This window comes from Acanthopagrus latus, chromosome 6, assembly GCF_904848185.1.
Source record: "Acanthopagrus latus isolate v.2019 chromosome 6, fAcaLat1.1, whole genome shotgun sequence".
Taxonomy (NCBI): Eukaryota; Metazoa; Chordata; class Actinopteri; order Spariformes; family Sparidae; genus Acanthopagrus; species Acanthopagrus latus.
The window spans coordinates 7,927,704-7,949,226 of record NC_051044.1 but is presented as its reverse complement, the minus strand read 5'-3'; the positions used below and the strand labels follow the sequence as shown (position 1 = coordinate 7,949,226).

General features: G+C 41.5%; 1 protein-coding gene across 1 annotated transcript in view; it reads right to left on the bottom strand.

Moving 5' to 3' along the window:
• Positions 1-21,523, bottom strand: part of phc2b (polyhomeotic homolog 2b (Drosophila)) — a 39,839-nt gene that overhangs the window by 8,524 nt on the left and 9,792 nt on the right. The window contains exons 2-9 of the mRNA XM_037101870.1: positions 18,841-19,174; positions 16,571-16,732; positions 16,345-16,422; positions 15,885-16,046; positions 14,870-15,004; positions 11,067-11,355; positions 3,556-3,869; positions 2,596-2,782 (exon numbers count right to left, since the gene is read on the bottom strand). Coding sequence (XP_036957765.1) covers positions 2,596-2,782; positions 3,556-3,869; positions 11,067-11,355; positions 14,870-15,004; positions 15,885-16,046; positions 16,345-16,422; positions 16,571-16,732; positions 18,841-19,116 — 1,603 coding nt within the window. The 5' untranslated portion in view covers positions 19,117-19,174. The remainder of the gene's footprint in view (positions 1-2,595; positions 2,783-3,555; positions 3,870-11,066; positions 11,356-14,869; positions 15,005-15,884; positions 16,047-16,344; positions 16,423-16,570; positions 16,733-18,840; positions 19,175-21,523) is intronic.

Genomic DNA, 21,523 nt, shown 5'->3' with positions numbered 1-21,523 from the left:
CCCTTATCTAAAAATATAAACTCATGGGAAAAAAGTCTTTTTGGGCCTCATATGACTCTGTATTTACAAGGTTTGGCCACTGTGTCAAAATGGATTCAAAGCCTGGTGCCAATCCAGGGGGACTTGGTCACATCCCATTTAACCCCTCTAGTTTATTTTACTTCCAGGGGAAACACTGCATTTAAAGTCATGGCCACATTAAGAGAGCTGCTGCTTCTCAACCTTGCTGTTCATTTGTCCCTGAGATAAATAAATTGATGCATCTATCAGTACTGCATCAGCACTAGTATGTAAAAAGCATCATCCCAATCTATAAAACATTTGAAATGTGCAAAACTTTCTCAGAAGATGTAGTGTTTTCTACCACTCTGGGATGTTATTACTTCATCAGCCTTCTGATAAACATGACCTCAGACTCCTCGTTCCTCTGGTGGGCTGCAGTCTTTATATTCTGTGGAGTTCATCAATGCGATGGCCTCTAATCTGTATACACTCCTATTTAAATGCTACAAAGAGAAGTGACAGCTTCTCCAAATTTCTGTTAGCAAGACTAAAGATATTCACGACATGTAACCTTTTGAGCTGGTAACCTTTTTTTTTTTATCCCCAATAAGCCAGTTTGACTGAATAACAGCCTTTCTCTGGATGCTCTTCTCTTAAAATGTTACATTCTCCTGCAGTGAGCGAGCAGAAGCTGATCTTCGTCAGGGTGGATTACAGAAATATTTTCCTGCTCTGGTGGCTGAGCAGTGCCCCTCCACAGCACATCACACCCAACTCACCAGCCATAAACAGCAATTTGTGGTCAGCAGAATGTTTCATTTTACAAGAAACACAGCATTAGCACTATTTCCAACCATTGAGAAGAAATATATCACCATAGAAACTGATTCATGTCAACATTTAGAAAGTGCACCCCAGATGAGTTTGTGCTCAGCTGCTGCATCGTGCACTGCCACTGCCACTGACCACCAAAATCACTTATCAGAACCCGTCTGATCCCTTTCATCTAAATCACCTGGCTGACATAACGTGCACAATAAGCACAAAATGCTGCGATATGAAAACACAAGTCACTGACAAAGCAATATTCTTGGGATTTCCTTGATATAAGCAGCTAAAAGCTTTTTAACTGGATTACATTTGCAAGATGCACTTTAAAGTCTAGCCACAAATCAAAAGTAGTTTGTCCAAAGTTTAGAAACTTTTGAATCTCCCCAGCTACAGTCATAGCAGCGTACGACACACGCATTCCTCAGATATTGTCTAATGAACCAAAGCTGGTCTGAGATGGAAAAGCAGCAAGTTTCATCCCTGCAAGTAGTTTATATCTCAGGTTAAAACTCACGTACTACTTAAAAATACATTTACTTACCTGTTTATTAGCCTCAACATACAACTATCACAGCGTTTGCCAAAATGTCCAACATATAATCACAGGAAACAAAGCCAGAATCAGGTTTTCATCATCGAATGCATGTAAAGATGGACAACAAGACTGCTCCCAAAAAGTGAAGTCAAGCAGAAGGGATTAAAACAGAAGTACAACTCAAATACATTTCTCCCAAAGATGGTTTTATGTCTTCTTGGGTAGTTCATTCTTCTCATAAGTTGAGCGTTAACTAGTTATTTTATGCTATGAAAATGTAGAGCATGAGCGCTCACTCTGTACAGCGGCTCCACTGCCCCGTCAGTACCACACAGACTCTGGGATCAAATAATGACAAAAGCACAATACGACAGCGCTCCTACCAGTGATATTCTGGATTCATTTGTATACATTGAGGGTAAGTGGAGACGAATCACCCATCTTCATCTTTGTCGATAGGTTCCACTTATTTGAAATTTGCCTTGGTGTTCTGGTGCAATGAGATAAATGTAATACATAGGAAAAATATAAGGAAAGATAAAAAGCAAGAAAAAGTCAAGATAACAGTATGAAAAAATAGTTTAAACCATTTGTAGGAAGGTGCCGAGTATTCACCACAGAATATGTAAATGTGAAAGATGATAATATATAAAAAAAAAGATGTAACGCATTGTGTCAGTTTGGATAGACCATATGTTAATGTAAAATGCACTGTTGTATTATCATAATAACAATAAAACAATAATACATTTATGAGTCTGGTTACATTACTGTATTCATCTGATAATTTCTCCATTTTCCTACAGTAGAATTTTACTCATCTATTAGTGTTTTATTGTTTTGGGTTTAAATGTTTGTGCACAACAAAGCATTGTGTAAATCGTTGTGAGCTTATTGGCCACAGCACAGGGACACCACGGAGAACACAACAAAGCAATAAGAGACAAAGAAAAGTGAAACTAGATGTGCTGCAGACACGATGTGCTCTGAATTACAAGTAAACAAACATTGATTTTTCCTCTTCGCCACTGACGAGTTGTTTATTTCAAGGAGAACAGAGCAGATATGATGATACGTGTTCTGAGTCAAGGGGGAAAAAAAAGTTGTGACTCAGTTCTTAAACTGGTACCAGTCTCAGTGGCTAAATGGTTAAGACTTTGTTTAGCAAAATGTGCGAATGCTCTACAGAGAGTAACTTAATTTAGGAAATTATGATGAATCATTACCTTGTGGTTGCACAGCTGGCGGCCCTGGGTCAACTTTGGGCTGCTCTACAGGCTTAGCGGGTTGTGATGGCAAAGGTGCAGGTTGCTGCTGTTGTGGCTGCTGTTGCTGCGTGTTGGGGGTTTGACACGTCTCTCTGACCACCAGTGACGTAGGCTTGTCTTTACAGTCCTGAAGCAGTCGAGCGGCCTGTGATGTGCGACAGGGAAACAAAAAGTAGAAGAGGGAACGTGACAAAACTGCATCTGAGGCCAAATTTAAAAGACAGATCAGGGGATGTTAGTATTTTTAATGTCAGCGACTCAAAAAGTGAAAAACATTAGGCTTGGAAAATATCACACCAGTGGAAAAATATAACACCAGGAATCCCAAACTCAGAGGATTCCTGGGTTTTTTCAACATGTATGTCTTGGAGTAGAAATGGATTCAGTGGGTGTTTTTGAAACCACAGTTTTTGTTTTGCTGGTTACCACTTGAGGACTGCTTACAAAACAAAGAGTCAGGATTTTAAGTAGGACAGAGAGTCTTGTCCTATTAGAAACAAATGGAGGACAGAATGAAATAATCACATTGGTTACACAATTCTGGAAATACACAAAATGGCTAATATTTTACTGCAAATACCCTCCTAAGTACCTTTTTCCTTGGGAGGGGGGAAAACGGGACAAAAGGAGGCACCTAGTGCACCATATTGTATTGTTAAGATGTAAAATGATTTTAGGATCCGGAGCCTTCTTTATTGACTTCCTCTGCCTGGCGTGCTCGGATTATGAAAAACAACAACAATTAGGGATCCTTCCTAATTAAAAAGCACTCATAATTAGTGCCACCCTGCACTAAATGTATGAGACAAGTTCCACCTTTATTTTTTTCAAGCTTTTCAAACAAGACCCTGAATGCTAACATCAGCAATCCTGCTTAACTCATTTGTTCAATACCTTGTTGTGTGTAGCTGTACTCACCGTTGGCTGTATTTGTAGGTTGATGGCAGTGAGTTGGACAGGCTGGGCTTTGGCATGGTTGAGGGAGGAGTGGAGGGCATGGGGGCTGATGGTGGAGTGGAAGATGGTGGCCTGCTGGCTGGGCGTGGAGGGTTGGTGTGGAGCAGGTTTGGGCAGTACGGGGACAGGGTGCTGTGATGGTTGAATGGAGGCCGTCTGCAGCAGCTGGCCCGTCGTCCTTTGGGAAGCTTGACTCTGATGAACCACAAACTGCTGCTGCTGCTGCTGCTGCTTGTGCTGCTGAACCAGGGAGTGAGGCTGAATCTGCGTGTAAGCTGAAATGAGAACATTTAATTTTTAAAATGTATGAATTCAGAGACAGGAACCAACTGCTGTCTTCACCAACCACATACACTCCTGTTGTGTCCTAAATTCAGGAGCCACTGACTACGAAATATGACTAGCTTGTCTTCTCATCTCTGAATATTTATGTCGCTGTGGCCACAGACCGGGAACAAACATCAGTGTTTTATCTTGTTACTCTACTTACTGACAACTACATGATGCTTTTATTTTGACATTAATAAAATCTACATTATTCTGTTACTGCTTCTTCGATGTGAGTCTTTACTGCTTTTCTTTACTTATCTTTAATATCCTCAGACTGTTGATTGGACCAAAGCAAGCCAAACTGTGATGACATCACAACCTATGGGACCTTGCCTCACCCTCCCCTATGGTGGCCCCTAAAACATGAAAGGCTTTCTGTGGAGCCAGGTTTGTGTGTTCTGGGCTACTACAGCAACGTGGTGGACTCTATAGCTGCGGATCGCTTCCCTGCTTTTCTTGATTGGTTGCCTTCGTTAATTGTGTTGGGGTGTTGGTAATAAAGAGGCAGAGCAGGGCGGGTCTTGCATGAAACCAGTGGGATGTAAGTCCTACATACATGTCCCAGTTATTACCAAAGTCATTCAGATTAAACAGGTCTAGTGTTTAACAAAGATTACATAATACACATTGTGTGCCACATGTTAATCAGGCATTCATCCCTTAAATAAGGTAATTCAGAAATGTCTTAACAGGCCACAGTTGCTAGAAACCACAAGCAATATTTATTTCATGTGTTCTCACAACTGTCTACTCTCAGCGTTTATCAGGGGCACTGAGAAATGTAGACGTCTGCACGAAAGACTTTGTTTTATAGCGTTCCCTTCACCTGTGTGCCCCCTTGTTGACAGGATGTAACATTAACAGCTTGTTGAAAGGTGCACAGAGAGGCCCAGTGTTGCAGTTCTGGTCTGACCATTACTCACAAATCGTTTCAAAATGGCCTGTCACCACCTGTCAGCGCTGTGTTGGGTAAAAAGACATCCTGAGCTCATAACTTGCCCCGAAGCCCAGGACACAGCACATCAATCTTGTATTGTGAGATCATGTGCGAGTGGGAGAGTGTTCAGCGGAAGCAGCCTGAGGCTAGTCTAATATTAGAAATGCCTCAGGAACGAGCATGCAGAGCCAACCGTCCATGACACTTTTTATAGAGTTAATGGTGAGTCAGCCTGTCGAAGCCCCTCTACAGCCTCCTTGATCTCTAACAACCCTACCAGGAAACAATAAGAACTAATTGGTTCGTTCTTTTTACTGAAACCCAAACGGGAAATTAGTTGCTCCTGCACCACAGTTGCTTCTGCTACATGGGCCTTGTGAACATGGAGGTGTGTTCGGTGATTTTAATAAACCCCCCAAATGAACTGCCAAGTACATCAGCATTTGTCTCAAATCCCCCTCACCCCCACCCTCCTCCTCCTCCTCCTCCTGTTCTTTTCATGATTTTTTTGTGTGGGATAGGCTCCATCTGGTTTCAAAGTTTCCCTGTGAGGCACTAACCACAGTCTGTACCCTGCTGTGGAATATATAGACATTTCTATCCAGCAGGGTTGTCACGTCATTAGTTCATTTAATGCTACAGGAGCCACTAAAAAGTGCTTTCTTTTTCACATGCTGAGACACAGAGCAACACACCAGCAGAACATTTGGTTAGCTCTGGCGTACAGGCAAGACCTCCCTTCATTTAGTATTGACAGTGTTCAGAGCAGGATGGATATCAGGCTTGAGTGGGTGGACACGGCGGGCAGCATGATAATCAAAGATGTTCGCCTGCAAGATGGTTCATGCTTGAAAAGCAATTTAAACAGACACTTCAAGCGATAATAGCCTCCATCAGTTCAGCAGCTACGCCTAAGGGTGGCAAAAAGAATTGATTATTAGATGCATCACGATTTCCCTTCTTGAAAAATTCAGCATCAATGCGCAAAACTTCCTTCATCTGAATTTTAAAGCAGTTCTTGGAAAAAACTATTTTCTTTAAATTGAAGGTTATGTATGACAGACAACACAATATTTAGGATGAGGAGACATAAAAAAAAACCTTGGTGAATGACCTTGGTAGAACACCTGAAACGATTAGTTGCTCATTAATTGACAGATAAATAATCTGCTAGTATTTTGATAATGAGCACCAGGTGCAGCTGAGGCTGATGGAAACGTCATTAAGTTTTTGTGGGCATTTAGTCATAAATCAAAGTGATGAATAAACTAAAACTTTGACTAAATAACGACTTTAGATTAGAGTTGTAATGAGAAGTTGATTAATGGATTAGCTGTTAACTATCAAATTAATGGCCATGAATAAGAGATTTGTTTTTCTCAATATTTTATTTCAGTTGTTTGATTTTTCTAAAGAAGAAAACGGTCCCAATTCTTTGATTCTAGCTTTTCAAATGTGAATATTTTTCCTCGATGATAGTAAAGTGAATATCTCAGCGTTGTGGACAAAACGAGACATCTGAGGACGTCATCTCAGGTTTTGGGAAACACTGATCGATATTTTTCACCATTTTGTGGAGAATAAAATGATCAATAGATTAGTAGATAATGAATGTAAGTTGTTAACTAGGTTAGTACCTGAAAACTGCTTTTCGTTCAATATAATCCACATTCAAGCAAATATAAAAACACTGATTGCAGCATTATCTACACTTGTAATGGTAATTAAAGTAAATTCACCTGATGCTTTCATGGTGGATAAATGATTATACTGTTGTAAATGTCGTCTTAAAACCAGAAGAATTGCCACATGAGAGTCACAGCCCATCAAGAATTGCTTTTTAATCGAACAGTAGCAGCTTTAACCATGAGATAGTAAGAGATTCTCAGCCCCAGTCTGAGAGAAGGAAGGGGATTTCTAAATCCGTTCACACCGGATACAACCAGCCCTCTCCATGAATCCTGACAACTTTCTCAAGACCTTAATGAGGAACAGAGAGAAGTCTTGGAAGACAGGGGGGAGACAGGGGGGTGACAGGGGAATTTATGTGAATGCTACCCCCCCTCGATGTCTTGGATTATGGACTGAATGACTCAGACCCCGCGCCCACACACATATATATACACACACACGCAAACGCAATCGTGGCCTCCACTCACTTCTCTTCCCCTGAGTTAGAAGTCAGAGGACTTCTTACTCGAGTGCTGTTTCACAATCTCCCCGAGGTTGACGACAGTAGACGTTCCTGTTGAGTTTGTAGCACCAGGCCTCTGGAAAATCCCCGAGTTTCCACATTCTCATTGGCTGCCACTTTAGTTTCATGAAGCACATTCCGACTTAAAACAACAGAGCTACGGCACGCCTTACACCATCTTTCCTCACTTTGAAAAAAAAAATAATAATAATAATTAGGTTTGGTGATACTTTATCATGCAGCCAATAAGGCAGCACAAGCTAAATTAAGCAGGAGCCTCAACTGTTGCACCATGTTCTAAGGGAAACACAGTGGCAGGCTGTCGGGAAGAAAACCAAATACTTTCCAAACATCTGAGTAGTTTAGCAGTTGTACACTGAAACGCTGCAGTAAATGTCAGTTAAATTTAACCCTAAAAGACAATCGGGCAGATTTCTAGTAGTTGAGTCAAGCTGAAGTCTCGGTTTTCATTTAAAAAATCCGGTTCCACCAAAGTTTTTTTTTTTTTTTTAATATTCAAGAGAAATTGGCAACCGACGCTGCTGTTATCAGCTACTTAAATTTGCCAAGACACAGGCTGTGCGCAGATCCCCTCCTTTAATCTGCGAGAATGGTGCTTCTGGGGATTCCCCGCTGTGTTTTTTATAGTAAGGTGCAGGCTGTTTCCTGCCAAGAACTGGTGATGACAAACGCTTACTGCAACAAGCCAGACGGCCTAACATTTGTTTCCAGCCCAAATTCTATTCAAGGGAAAGTGACTCTTAGCATCTGTCATGTTCACAGTAACAGAGACATTGCTCTGAAATTATCTGCCATCCGAGATGAAAACTGTTGACCAAAAATAGCAGAAACAATGCAGCATGCCTCCTCTACTGTTCTGTTCTGTTCTCTCAGATCAGGACAGACTGATTTCTGTGGAGTCAAGTTCAACACTTACAAAGAAAGGTGTGTTTGAATTACAATTGCTGCAATGTAGTTACTGACACAGTCGCAGAGTTATTTCTAACTACTGAGCATCTTTAACCTCTTCACTGGGCATGTCATCCGTCAAACCTTCATCCTGCCTTCAAGTCGTGTCAGAACTGTCAAATTCTGTCATTATCTATTCATTTATGTTTGGTAATTCTGGCTTACTCTACAATTATACTGAGAAATGTGCGCCTAGTATTCCACTGATGATCGAGAGCAAAAAAGTGATGTAGCACAGACGTAATGTAACTACAAGGTGATAACTGATGACTTCCCAAGGACTTTTTCAATGGAGGTAAATAAAAATCAAGTCATCATATTTATTGATAAATTATAAAAGGCAACCTCCATGTAAAGATGGAGCAGGCATGAATCACAGCAGCTCAACAACACAGCCGCCGCACACTGAACATGAAGCCAGAAGCATATGCGTAAAGCTTTCAACTTGGCAGCTACACTAAAGATTTTGGCTTTCAAAAAGGTGTAAATAACAGCTCTTCAAATCAATTTGGGATCTCGGGGCTTCCGGGGACTTAGTTATGCTGGAGGAGCTGCATGGAGCCTTTTATTTTTTCCTTCACGTTTTTAAACAAATACATATCTGCTGTAGTTGTTCAGGAGAATGCTGCAACAATGTTTTGCTGTTAAGCACCAAAAATGGTTTGTGGACTATGAAGGGTGAGTAGATAATGACAGAATATACATTTTTGAGTGAACTTATCCGTTAACAATGCCACAAGTACTGATGTGTTAGAGACGGCCAAATTATATTTACCGCCTACTTGAAACCAGGGTTATCAATAGTGGTTAGGGTTAAGAAATTACCACAAAACACTTATCACCAGTGAAATCTCTGGTTTCCTGATGCTAACTTGTCTCTTCTACTGGCCATAACAAGCCACTGAACATCAATCATGTACATAGCTGGATAATTTTGTTTGTTTTTTTTCAAGAGACAGTGGCTTGTCAGGACAAAAAGTTTTCTCTCTGATTTCATGCTGGAAATCAAAAGTAGACAATGACCCAGTCACAGTCGAGTTGAATCCGAGCTCTTAACCCAGCCTGAGTCCCATCAGCCAGCTTCTCCTTCTCCTGATCCACAGTGAATTAACTCCCCAGCATCTCATGTGAACACCTGTCCCTCATGGCCTGCTGCTACGGCAACCCACGTTAATTTTTTCAGGCAGCATGCAACCAGATTTTCAGCTTCCATCCTCCCTTTCATTTTATGTGAATCCATTACTGCAACAAAGCAAGACACAGTTGTGCACTGACACGCTCAGATAATCCCTACTACCCCCCCCTCCCTTACCCAGACACTCTCTCACACACAAGCACCCAAACATACACACTCATCTGAATAGGCAGATACAAACAACAGCATGTACTGTAGTGTATGTAAGATTTCCAGTCATATACACACACTCCTAAAACATATAAATGCACATGTTACATGCATACATATAGTTTTAGGGTCTTTCTCAAATATACTATTTCAGGAGAAGTGATGTCTTATCGTCTACACCTTCTTGAAAATGAGATGATGAAACTGAAGGGCTTATCCTGCAAACAAACTGGACTTAATTTGATTTAATCAGCTTGCACTTCTGGCATATTCACAGCCATTCACACTCAAAAGGAGAAAAAAAAAAAAAAAAAAACAGCTGCTGACTTTCAATTACACAGTAAGTGGTTTAGAAAGACTCTTGCGTGGCAGTGAGCTTTTCACAGCTTCTAATTCACAAAGCAGCTCGACGGTTTCCGACACAGGCCAACACACTGTCTTTAATACGGCTGGTTTCACCCCGACAGTGACTGAATGGGTTGCTGATGCAGGCCCTGACATGTCACACTCACAGCCAAGAGAAAGATACTAAAAATGCCAAGTGTAAAAACTCTTTCCTTATCTAATCTTACTGTGACCATGAAAGCACATTTCTACTGTATACAGTGTATGACAGCTGCCTGAAGCCCAAAGTCTATCTTAAGGTTTGAACTGAATTTATCTGCCCACAAAAATGAAAACAAACAAGCTGTGGTATATTGAATGTCAGTGTCTGTACAGAAATAACATGGAGGCTTTCAAAAAAGGCAAACCATTTACATTTAACATGCTTCCTGTAGACTCTCTGTCTGTGAAAACCAGAGTAAGAATCTCCAAACATGTTGGCAACTCTGTGAGGCTGAACTTAGCATTGAGCTCAAAGCAGCATTGTGCCGACCATCAGCATGGAATTTGGTCTAATGATGATGTGACGGTGATGAAGAAAAAGTCAGGGGATATCATGAAAGTCAAAAGAGTCTGTCCTCAGTACACCATGGATGTCTGTTAAAAAATGTCATGGCAATCTATTTATTAATGGTTGAGATAGTTCAGGTATGGACCATTGGACCAATATTAGGGGAGCACAAAGTGGATATGCTGTCTTAAAATGAAACTAAATATTTCATTCTGTGTTTTGTTGTTGATCAACCAATCGCTGGAATAACTGATCAACAAATATGTTAGACTATGTAGTTAAGTATTTAACCAAGCATTAAATGCCCTCTTTTAGTTTGTGAAACTTGTCAAAACTTAATGTCGCAGACAAAAGATGGTGAGTGCTCAGTAAGGGTGAACCTATCTATTTAACTTATTGACAACATAGCTGGAATTCATTTCAGTTTGACAACTAATCGACTGTTTGTCGCAGCTCTTGGTATTCATGTTGGATACGTGTTAGGGGATCAACTATTAATATTTTTTAGTATTATATCAATTGATTATTCTATAAAATTAGTTTTTTACACTTTCAATGTGATGTCTCTGAATCATTTTTTTTGTTTGACCTACAGTTCAAAACACATTCTATCAAACAAGCGGCAAACAGAAGCAAATTATTAATGCACAAACCAAACATTATATGCCTTTATGAGAGAGTTTGTTTCTGTGGGAGTCTGGGCCCTGATGCAAGCACTGCCAGGATCCACTTCACATGTAAGAGAACTGGACACTAACATTATTTGAGCTTTTCAGTCGGGGTGGTTGCAGACTCCACTCACCTGGAGCGATCAGGGGCTGAGTACTGACAGCTGTGACACTGCGGCTCATGTTTATAGCTCGGACTTCTGTGACTACCACGCCGTCCCCCTTCTTCCCTCCTTCAGAAGAAATGTCGGAGGAGCCGGCCTTCCCTCCTGTGGACGCCTGCGTTCCTTGGCTGGGATTCTTGATCAGTGAGGCAGGCTGGATGGGCACAGGGCTCTGCTTCAGGCTGAGAGCCTGCAGGGTCTGAGAGGAGGACGTGGTCGCCACCTGCTGGCCACGGATGGCCAGATTCTGGACTTGATTCTAAGAGAGGTGGAAAGATTGAAGATTATTGACACAAGGTGTTTCACAAAGTGGGCAAGAGCTGTGTTTATTACAAAATAAACCAATACTGATTTACTTTTTTGTATTACCCAAGGCTTTCGATGGGAAACAAAATAATCATTGGTTGTGAATGCAGGAGGCATTAACGTGTTCTTCTGTTCACAAAATTCTCTATTCTTATTATTATTAGTGTGAATGAGAATTCACACTATTGTTCTCTGAAAATTAATATTATTCATGATTCTGGACGTTGTTTGGCTCGCTTCTTCTCCAACAAAGTTTGAGAAACCATTCAAATGTCAAAATGTTCAGCTTTTTCAGGAAATTATTGCTTGTGTTTATTTCTTTTCCGTCTTTCATACTTTTGGAAATATTCAGCTTTTTCTGCAAAACTTTTCCTATTGATCCTTCAACTATCAAAATGTTCAGCTTTTTAAGCTCTTTCACTTTTGCACTTTCCAGCTTTTTAACTTTTCAGCTTTTTCAGATATTCAGCTTATGAAAAAAATTATTGTTGGGACTAAGTGGGAAAATCTTCAAATCCTCTTCAAAACTCATCGACTTTCAACCTCATCGTTCTGCCTTTTCAGCTCTGTCCATACATTCAGCTTTAGAGCTGTTTTAAAGATCTTACTTACTTACTTGTTTTTAAAGCCCAGACTAGTCAGGCTCCTGCCTATATCCGTCACCTGCTTTTACCATATGAGCCTGTACACTGCCTGAGATCTGACGGCACAGCTTTGCTTATGGTCCTGAGGTCCCGCCTCATCACAAAAGGTGACCGGGCCTTCGCTGTTCGCGCTCCACAGCTATGGAACTCCCTGCCTGGCAACCTCAGACAGGAAAGCTCAGTGGCTTCTTTTAAATCTCTTCTAAAGTCTTACTTTTATCAATTGGCCTTCTCTTGATTCTGAACTTCTAATTTATAAGTCCAATTTTACTTCTCTTGGTGGTTTTATTATGTTGTCAGGCAACTGTATTTGTTATGTTTTATTTCTGTTTTGTTCAGCTTTCAAAATGTTCAACTTTTTTAGCCCATTCAGCCTATTACTTTTCAGCCTTTGTGTCTTTTCAGCTTCAGCTTTTTCTGCAAATTCTTGACCATTCATTCTTAGTTTTGTGCATTTCTGGCAAGTGTTTTCCATTCAGAAGATTTCCAAAATCACTTAAGCCATTTGCATTCACACTGTATTTTCACAGGCAATTTTTCTAGTTATCATTATTAGATCATACTGAGCCTCAGTCACCACTTAGAAAGCGACTGTGTGAGGGTCCCATCGAGTATAATTACAGCCCGCACAACTCTTGTTGCCATGGGCTGATGAGTGTTTTTAAGAAAATCAGGAGCAAAGTGGTTTCGTTTTCAGCACTGGCTTTTCATCATTTTGCAATGTTGGCACTAAAGCACAGTTAATTAAGTGCCAATAGACTTAAATCAGAACATTATTTTAGTCTTTGTGATGTGGCACTTGAAGACAGACAACCTTCAAATAATCAAAGGCTCCACAACAGTTTGCACTGTCTGAACATCAATTCTCTAATTCTCAAATTAGATATTCTCAAACTATTGCACTATTGTAGACGAAATGTGATGAAGATGTTATTTCAACATCTGCCTCAGTTTATAAATTAAGAAATGCCTTGATAGAAAAAAATAAATAAAAGTTTTCTGAAATTGGTCGTTTCATATAACCAAAATTACTAAATTTTACTCAGATTGCAGAGCTTTATAATCAAAACAAATGTAGCTATATGAGATCTTGAAAACATTTATTGATTTATATAATTGACGTTATTTTTCTGTAGTCCGCAGCATCTGAGTGGTGGAGGAATCACTCAGCAGCCCAGGGATGACAAATGCGGGTGTCTGAGCAAGTCTCTATTGGATCAGTGTGGATCTCGGCGTGAGAAGAGCTTCTGGAACCATTTCTTCTTTTTCGTCCTCTGGCTTTCTTTCTCCTCCCACTTCTGCTCCTTTTCTTGAAGAGTCTTCCGAAGATCCTCTGTGGTGTGAATGAGGGATGTCTTTGACTTCTGCCACTCCTCTTGATGACCCTGCAACTCCTGCTCAACATTACTCAGAGCAGCCACAAGGGTGTTGTTCTTGTGTTTCTGCTCGTCCAGCTGAGCTCTGGATTTCTCCGTCTCCTCCAGCAGAGAGGATTTCTCCTGCTGCCAGCAGAGGCGCTCAGTCTCCAGCAGATTCTCTGCCTTTTTCAGGACAGATGTAATCTTCCTGGTTTCCACTCTGTGTTCCTCAAGCTGGGCTTGATGGGAAGCCTGAGCATCCTCCTTCTCCAGTTGCAGAGTCTTCTTCAAGTCTTCTATGGCCTGAATGAGGGATGTCTTTTCCTGCCGCCACCCAAGACGATGGCTGTTCACGCTTCTCAGAGCAGCCACAAGGTTGTCGCTCTTGTGTTTCTGCTGATCGAGCTGAGCCACACAGAGAACTCTGGATTTCTCCATCTCCTCCAGCAGAGAGGATTTCTTCTGCTGCCACCTGAGGCGCTCGGACTCCAGCAGATCCTCTGCCTTTTTCAGGGCAGATGTGATCTTCCTGGTTTCCACTGTGTGTTCCTCAAGCTTGATGGGAAGCCTGAGCTCTATCCACAGCCTTGCTGTTGCAGAGTCTTCACATCTTCTATGGCCTGAATGAAAGATGTCTTTTCAAAATCTTGGCCAATTACCACAAGGTGGCGCTCTTTAAATTGAAGTGTTTTATATCTCCACATTGGTAGGTCGGATTAACACGAAACTTGGTACAATTATTGATACTGCCCTCCTGAGGTTAGATGACAAAAGGTGTTATCAGGGGACTTTATAGCGCCCCATGGAATCTTAAAAATCCAAGCCCCATCTCCTACATGCACATACATGTATCACATTCAGTATGCATATGTATCATGACCAGATGTACAAAAAACATTGGGATATCAAACTGTCGTTCCAACAGGAAAGTCGGCCATTTTGATTCAAATTTCTCATTTCACCCCCATCGTGATTCATTTCCATGCCCCGTACTTTCACAAACTCCCCCTACAGATTGAACACCTCAGACTTCCAATTCACTCAGTATCATCCTCAAACCTTGAACATGAAAACATATCAGAAGCTTTCGCCTGTGTCAAACATGGTGGGTGTCATGGTGCCACCGACTTTCATGCTTCACGATCAAGCATCAAGTCCCTATAACTTCTCCATACAATTTCCCATGTACACCAAATTTACCATACATGTATACGATGTTGCCCTGAATACCTGCATGCATCAATACTGTGTCATATCCATAGCACCACCCACTGGACACAGGAATTCAGACATCCTATTTACATGACAACCTCAAGTTCTTCAGGAATTGCCTTCTCTAGTTAAGATTATACCCTTAATATCAGGGTAGTGAAGTAAGAACAAATCATTTTTAGCCATTGATTGCATTGGATTTCCAGTTGCAATTCTATTTGCCTGAAAGTGAGAATATCTTCCTGTTACCTACCTGTGAGGAAGACTGTGTGGAGCTCTCTGACTGGACAGCCGTCACTGTGGCCGTTGGAGTGAAGATGAGCTGTGGGGACAGAGGAACAGCCCGGCCCAGACTCCTGGCCACCTGCACCAGGTTACTCTGTTGGGCCTGGAAAAGCACATCACACACACAGTAAGTCAGAAAATGCCTTAAGGATAGGGTACCTCTGTCATCTCCAATAATAAGGAGATATAATGATAAAATAATTCCAGAAATAAAGAGTACAAAAACAACCATCAAGCACACAAACGATTCTGTGAATTATTTCAAACTGAAATCATCCTATTCATGTGTTTCTGACAGAATGTACTATGAGTTTGATCCCTTTTCTTCCCATGACATTTATCTTTTGAATCTCCATCTTTAGAACAAAACAAACTTGTGCTACAGTTAGTTTGTAAACATATACTGACACTCTTTTAAACTTCTAATTGGCATATGTGTAGAAAAAGCAAGTGAGAGGACTATACCACAAATAAAAGCCATGGCAATCCATACTGACAAATGTGTTTTACAGTGTGCCAGAAGCATCACACAAATCTGACAATGCTTTGTACTTGCTCATAATGAGGTGGCAGGAACAGTCTGTGTGCCAGCTGCACGATGGATGGCAAATTACAGCTGACAAGTTGCCCACAACCAGCTGCACCAAAATAGACCAATAAAGACTCTCGTCCGTTTGAAAACAATTTAAGATTACCTGTGACCTCCCAAAATGTTTCCTGAGCATTCACGCACATTCAAGACATTCCCTTCTGTGTTTGCAATCAGCGCTCTGGGACCAGAGAGATTATCTTGACCACTTCCTCCCACGCCATTTACTATGGCAGAGCAATCACACACACATATAACACACACACCCAATCCCAAAACACACATTTAGAATGTGCTTATTTATTCAAGCAGTGTGTGTGAGGTTGTATTTATGCAGATATGCACATTCGTGTAAATGTGCCACTGGCTATGCTCCTTGTGTCTATAGTCTCACCATCTGTGCACGCAGGTACATCTGTGCCTGGCTGGCTGTGAGAGTGGGGCTGGATGGGCTGCCCAGCAGAACAGCCTGCTGGGATATACTGGTGGGAGTGGAACTAATACTCTGGGCCCGGCTGATCAGCTGAGCCGCCGCTGGGGACGTGGTCAGGTTGATCTACAGGGAGAAGATTAACAGGATAATAAGGTTATATACATTTTTGATGTCATTACTCCAGTAACCTTTAAAAATGTGTAGATTATATATATTTATTATCTGTTACATTTTTTTAACCCCAAAAAAAAAGAGAGAGAGAGAAGAAGTACAATGCACAGAGCTGCTAGTGTGGCGCCTAGTTTCTCCAAAGCATCCTGGTGCTGAAATCAACTTAGTTCCATGACAATCTAATGGACAAAGATAACTTAAACTCTACAGGCTCTTGGGAGACTGACCAAACACTCAAAAATGCACTTACCGTAGCCTGAGTAGATCCTGTTTGCTGGGATGAAGTGCCGTTCTGCGAAGAGCTTTGCCGGCCAGCTGCGATACTGGCCTGTCTCGAGGCGAGAAAGAGAGAGAGAGAGGCGGAGGAGTGAGAGAAATTTAACATTTCCTGAAACATGTCTTGCAGGAGGTCAGCCATAACAGAATCAACTTAACACTGTGAAAATGATTCTTTGATGTGATGACCATTTGCTGACCTGCTGTACAGCAGCCAGGCTCTGAAGCTGAGCGGTGCTGAGGCTGTGCTGCTGCTGGAGGGCTGCGGTTTGCAGCATCAGATGCTGTTGCTGAGCTGCATACATCTGCTGCAGGTACTGTGCTGCTGTGTTGGGCTGTCTGTGTAACGCCTGCTGGAATACCTGCACATAGCAACAGACACAAGACAGAGTGGGTTGAGTAACATAAATTAAATTTAATCAAACTCATAGAAATTCAGAGACTCAGTTCCATTGATGAACAACCACAGATCACAGGTCTAAATCCTGCATGAAACATCAATACTGTTTCCCCTCTCTCTCTTCATCATCAAAACACACCTGCTTCACTCCCACACTAAAAAAAGATGCTGCCTTCAAAACATCCAGCAGTAGAAGGTATGCTGGTGGCACCTCAAACCTCACACCGAAGTTACAGAGCAGAGCAGTGAACATAAAGTAACACTCGCAGCTCTTACACGCATATGTGTTGGGAATACAAGAATGTGGGGCCATTTTTGGGTGACGTCTGTGCTGCTCTTAGCACGTACTGGATGTTGCTGCGCCATGCTGTCTCACTGTGCTGGTCTTAAATGATAGCTCACCACTGGAGGGGGGGTCATCACTAGGTTTTGAATTTGTGTTTGTTTTGCTATTTTAACCATGTTTTGTTAGAATGAATTTGGAGCAAAAATATATATATAAAAAATATATATATATCCAGAGACCGTTTTGTGTTTGAATCACACCAGCTGCAATGTTCGTCATCATGCTGACATTGCAACCCACGACTACACAGTAGTCATTACAACATTATTACATTAGTGCTCAGTACACATGGGTCGGATCACACCTCTCAGCTAGACATCCATAATGTTTCCTCATAGTGTCCTGCCGTTTAGCTGACAAAAATCTGTCCACAGTCTGACAGTAATATAGACATCTGGTGAAATACTCAAAACAGTTTCGTAGAAAAAAAGTGTCGCCAGTAACACATTTTGTTAATCGCAAGACAATTAGCAACACTAGGAGCTATTGCCCCTGCTTAAAAGCCCCAATGCCTCTGAATGTTACTGAAGCAAAATGTTTTGTTTGCACCTATACAGTATTACAGAAAACAGTCATTTCAGAAGGATAGCACTGATCCAGTAACTGAAAGAGATCATATCAAGCGGGCAGAATTTTAGAGGCAAAGTCATCTTCATCAGGGTTAGTGAATGACTGCCTGTGTTCACTGCAGTTTTATTGCAGGAGACACAATTGTTTTTAGCATATTTCTGATTCATATGAAATGCAAATTGAAGGGGCCATTTATTCATTTTTATGTAATTAATGTATCATTCCAATTTGATTCAACAAGTAACACAACCAAATTCTAATCACAGCTGGTTGAAATAGGCTTTGTATCATTACAAATTAAACTGGATGATGTTTGTAATTGTTCATTGACTGTTAATCTACATAAGTATCATATACATATATATACACAAGTATATATAAAACCAGTCCCTCAATCATTTCCTGCAACAAAAGTCAACAATTCCTTGACCCAATTAAAAACAGAGCTACACCTCCAATCCATTTAAAATGACGGTCCTCACCCTTCACCTCTGAAAGTGCCCTCAGCTTTGTTGCCAGGTAACCAGAGAGGATGTTGACCTGTGGTTCGTGGTGTCACAGAACCTTCCGGACCCACACCTCTTGGAATGAGGGTGAAATTAGCAGAGACGCACTGCAAACATGCATTCAGCGCTCATTGACCATAAATGACCAGTGGCCCTTTAAGCCTGGCGACAATACTGTTTGCCTTTAAAGTGTCAGCAGGCTGAGTTGAAGAAAAGAGGAGCTGAATGTAACAAAAACCCTGCTGTCAAAGCATCAACGCTGAAGGTTGTGTGGACCTTATTCAGGGAGAGGTTAAGCCTGTGTAGAGGCTTATCCCCGGGTCAAAGGGTCAAGAGCACTAAAGCACAGAAAGCATTCCTTCCTTCAAATCAGACACACCCTGTGTGTATCAACCGTTTATTTGAGTTTCCTCCATCGGTATTTAGCTCAGGAAGACGAACGCCTTTTATTCCAATCATTTACTGAGCAAATTAATCATCAAGCACAAGTTAAAGAGAACAACTGAGGCCTGTATGTTGCTTTATTCACACCAACAGAGGGCAGCAGTGAAACATAAAGTAACTCAACTTCTGAGCATGAAGATTATACATGTGGTTTAAGTGTGCCTGCATGTAGTAATGCCCCGGCTTCACATCAAGCCCACTCACCTGCACTGTTTGTCGGTCAGGTATCCCACTGTATACAGATATCTGAGGCACTGCCTGTCTTCCTGTTGTTGTGCTACTCGTAGTACTGCTAGTGTTACTACCACCACTGCTGCTGCTACTACTATGACCACTGATAGCAGAAGTGGTAGCAGTAGTAGTAGTAGCATTAGAGGTACTACTACTGCTGGCAGCTGTGGTGGTGGATGTGGAGGAAGTGGTGGTGGTGGTCCCGGTACTGTTGGCCGTGGAGGCAGGGGCCCCCGGCTCGCTCTCCATGGTGCCCTCTGCTCTTCTCACCTTTGACCCGCGGCTCTTCTGAATGGCTCTCCTGTGCCTGAAGAGGGAAGAAGGAGAGCACATGAGAAACAAAAAAAGAGCACAATATCCCCCTTCTTTACCACAAACCAAAGAAAATGAAAGGTTTCTCTCAAGATGGGAAACTCCAACAGACAAGGAAAGAAACATCTGTCAGAGAAACAAAATAATGTACAGCTCAACTTCAAGGAAATGTGAGTCCAGCAACACATCAATTCATTTGATGTGATAATGAAATCATAGGAAGAGGAGGTGAGTGCGAGTATAAAGACATCTATAGGAACTGCAACTGAAGATTATTTTCATCATTAATGAATATGCTGACGGACTGATTTAATTATTCAGTTTAATATCATATATAACAAAGGGAAGCATTAAGTCTGCTCATTTTGGAAGCTGGAATCAAAGAGTGTTTTCATTTTTTTGCTTGAAAAATGACTAAAAACAACCACTGATTCAATTTCAAGTTCAGACTTTTTTTCCAGGCACAGAAGTCAGTCTGACCAAGCATACAAAGCTTCCATTTCTGTTCTCTGAACAACACGGAAACTCCCCGAAGCCGTATTCAGACCAAATCGGGATTCGCGGTGACACATAAAATAGACGCTGTCAATACAAGACAAAGAAAGACAGACACGTGCAGAAAAATTCAGCAGTCCACTTAATTGCTCTGAGTTTCTATTATGCTTCATGGCGCCTTAAACAACATCGTGCTGCCAGGAGACTGCAGAGGAGTATTTGCTCCTATGACTGGAAAAAGAAACCAGGTGCTATCCAGGCGGAGTTCAAGGCTGAAATGATGATTCTCTCACAGTTGTGTCCTCCCACACCACCACACAACCATGATCTGAAGGAGGTGAAATCTGTGTGTTTTGTACCATAATTGCCATCTACATTTTGTTGTTGTTGGGTCATGTCCTTGTTTAGTTGTTTAAGAAAGAGAAGCATTTTGTGTCTTTCTGTCCAAAGATTTGACTTTATGGGTATTCATGCATTTAATGAATGTTAAATGCAAATGGACTCATTACTGTGAATGTGTAAAGTACAGCATTACAAAATTCTGCAGTAGGACTAAGTAGGATCAACTGGGAAAATGAATGATTCTTTTGAAGTCTGTTTATTTTGCATACACAGAAATATTATCAGCTAAATTCAGGAGCCTATTCAAATAAACTACCCCGGCACTGTTCCGAGAACACAGGCGGAACAGAAACATAATACAAACGTGTCTGACTTCATTCTTTCAAAAACAAAAAGTGAGGCATGGCAGAACAAAGCTGGTTAGAGAGGCATATGAAAATGCTATTCATAAAGCTAATGAAATCCAGTGATTTATGCATAAAGAAGGCTCAGTGTCTGCTGGCTAACAACCCTAAATTATGTATCTTACACACTGGAGTGTTTCATATAAACAAAAAAAATGCACATTTGTTGAAAGCTAATTGGGAAGGCAGCAGAGGCTGTTCTAAATATGACTGAAACGCCCCAGACTGTGATACAAACACATCAATGCATTTAACATGAGAATCAGCCTAATTATTGTCCAAATTCTGATCAGTCTTATTCTTCATCTTATAACGATCAGCTAATGGATAAGTACTGTGTCAAAAGCCATCTTTACGTGACATACAGCATCTCAGACTTCTGACTAAATTTCTTCGCGTCAGTCATGAGCATGGAAGAGAAGAGACCGAATGATTAAGCCCCCCTTCAGTAAAAGCCTTTTTAACGCTGGTCCCCTGGTGCTCTACTATCCATTAGCACAGAGGGAGGAAGGTTCACGGCTCTCGAGGCAGATGAGATGGAGGGGGCCTCAGCATGACAGGTGATAAGATGAGATGAGGAAGGCAGCAGACACAGGATGCTTCCTCTGTGAAGTTTTCTTGAAAGAATACGAAGAAAGTTCAGAAGCCAGTGACGAAGCAGAGCTCTAACAGAAGAACATCGAGAACTTGAGAAGCTAGTTGTGTAGAGGAGGGGGTGGGATTCAAACGGCATGACAGCTGATGTAACAGAGCTGAAAAGAGAGGCCAAAATGGGGAGGATGGAATTTCTAGCCTTGAGGTTAGAGGTGTGTGCACTAAGTTATAGAGGGGGAGTGGGCTGGAAGGAGACAAGAACGAGCGAGGGGTGAAGGGGCGAGTGAGCAGGTTGAGGATTTCAAACAGCCTGGCGTGGAAGGAGGGTTTGATGGAAGTAATTAAATAAGAAGCGAAGCTGCTGCCATGCCGCAATTGTTAAGCTATTTCCTCCTCCTCCTCATTATTCTTTTGAACGGATTAGGGGCCAAAGCACAGCTCTATAGCCCACTTATGCTCCAAAGCAGGCTTGGAAACAAACTGCAATCTGACTAAACCATATGCTGCTC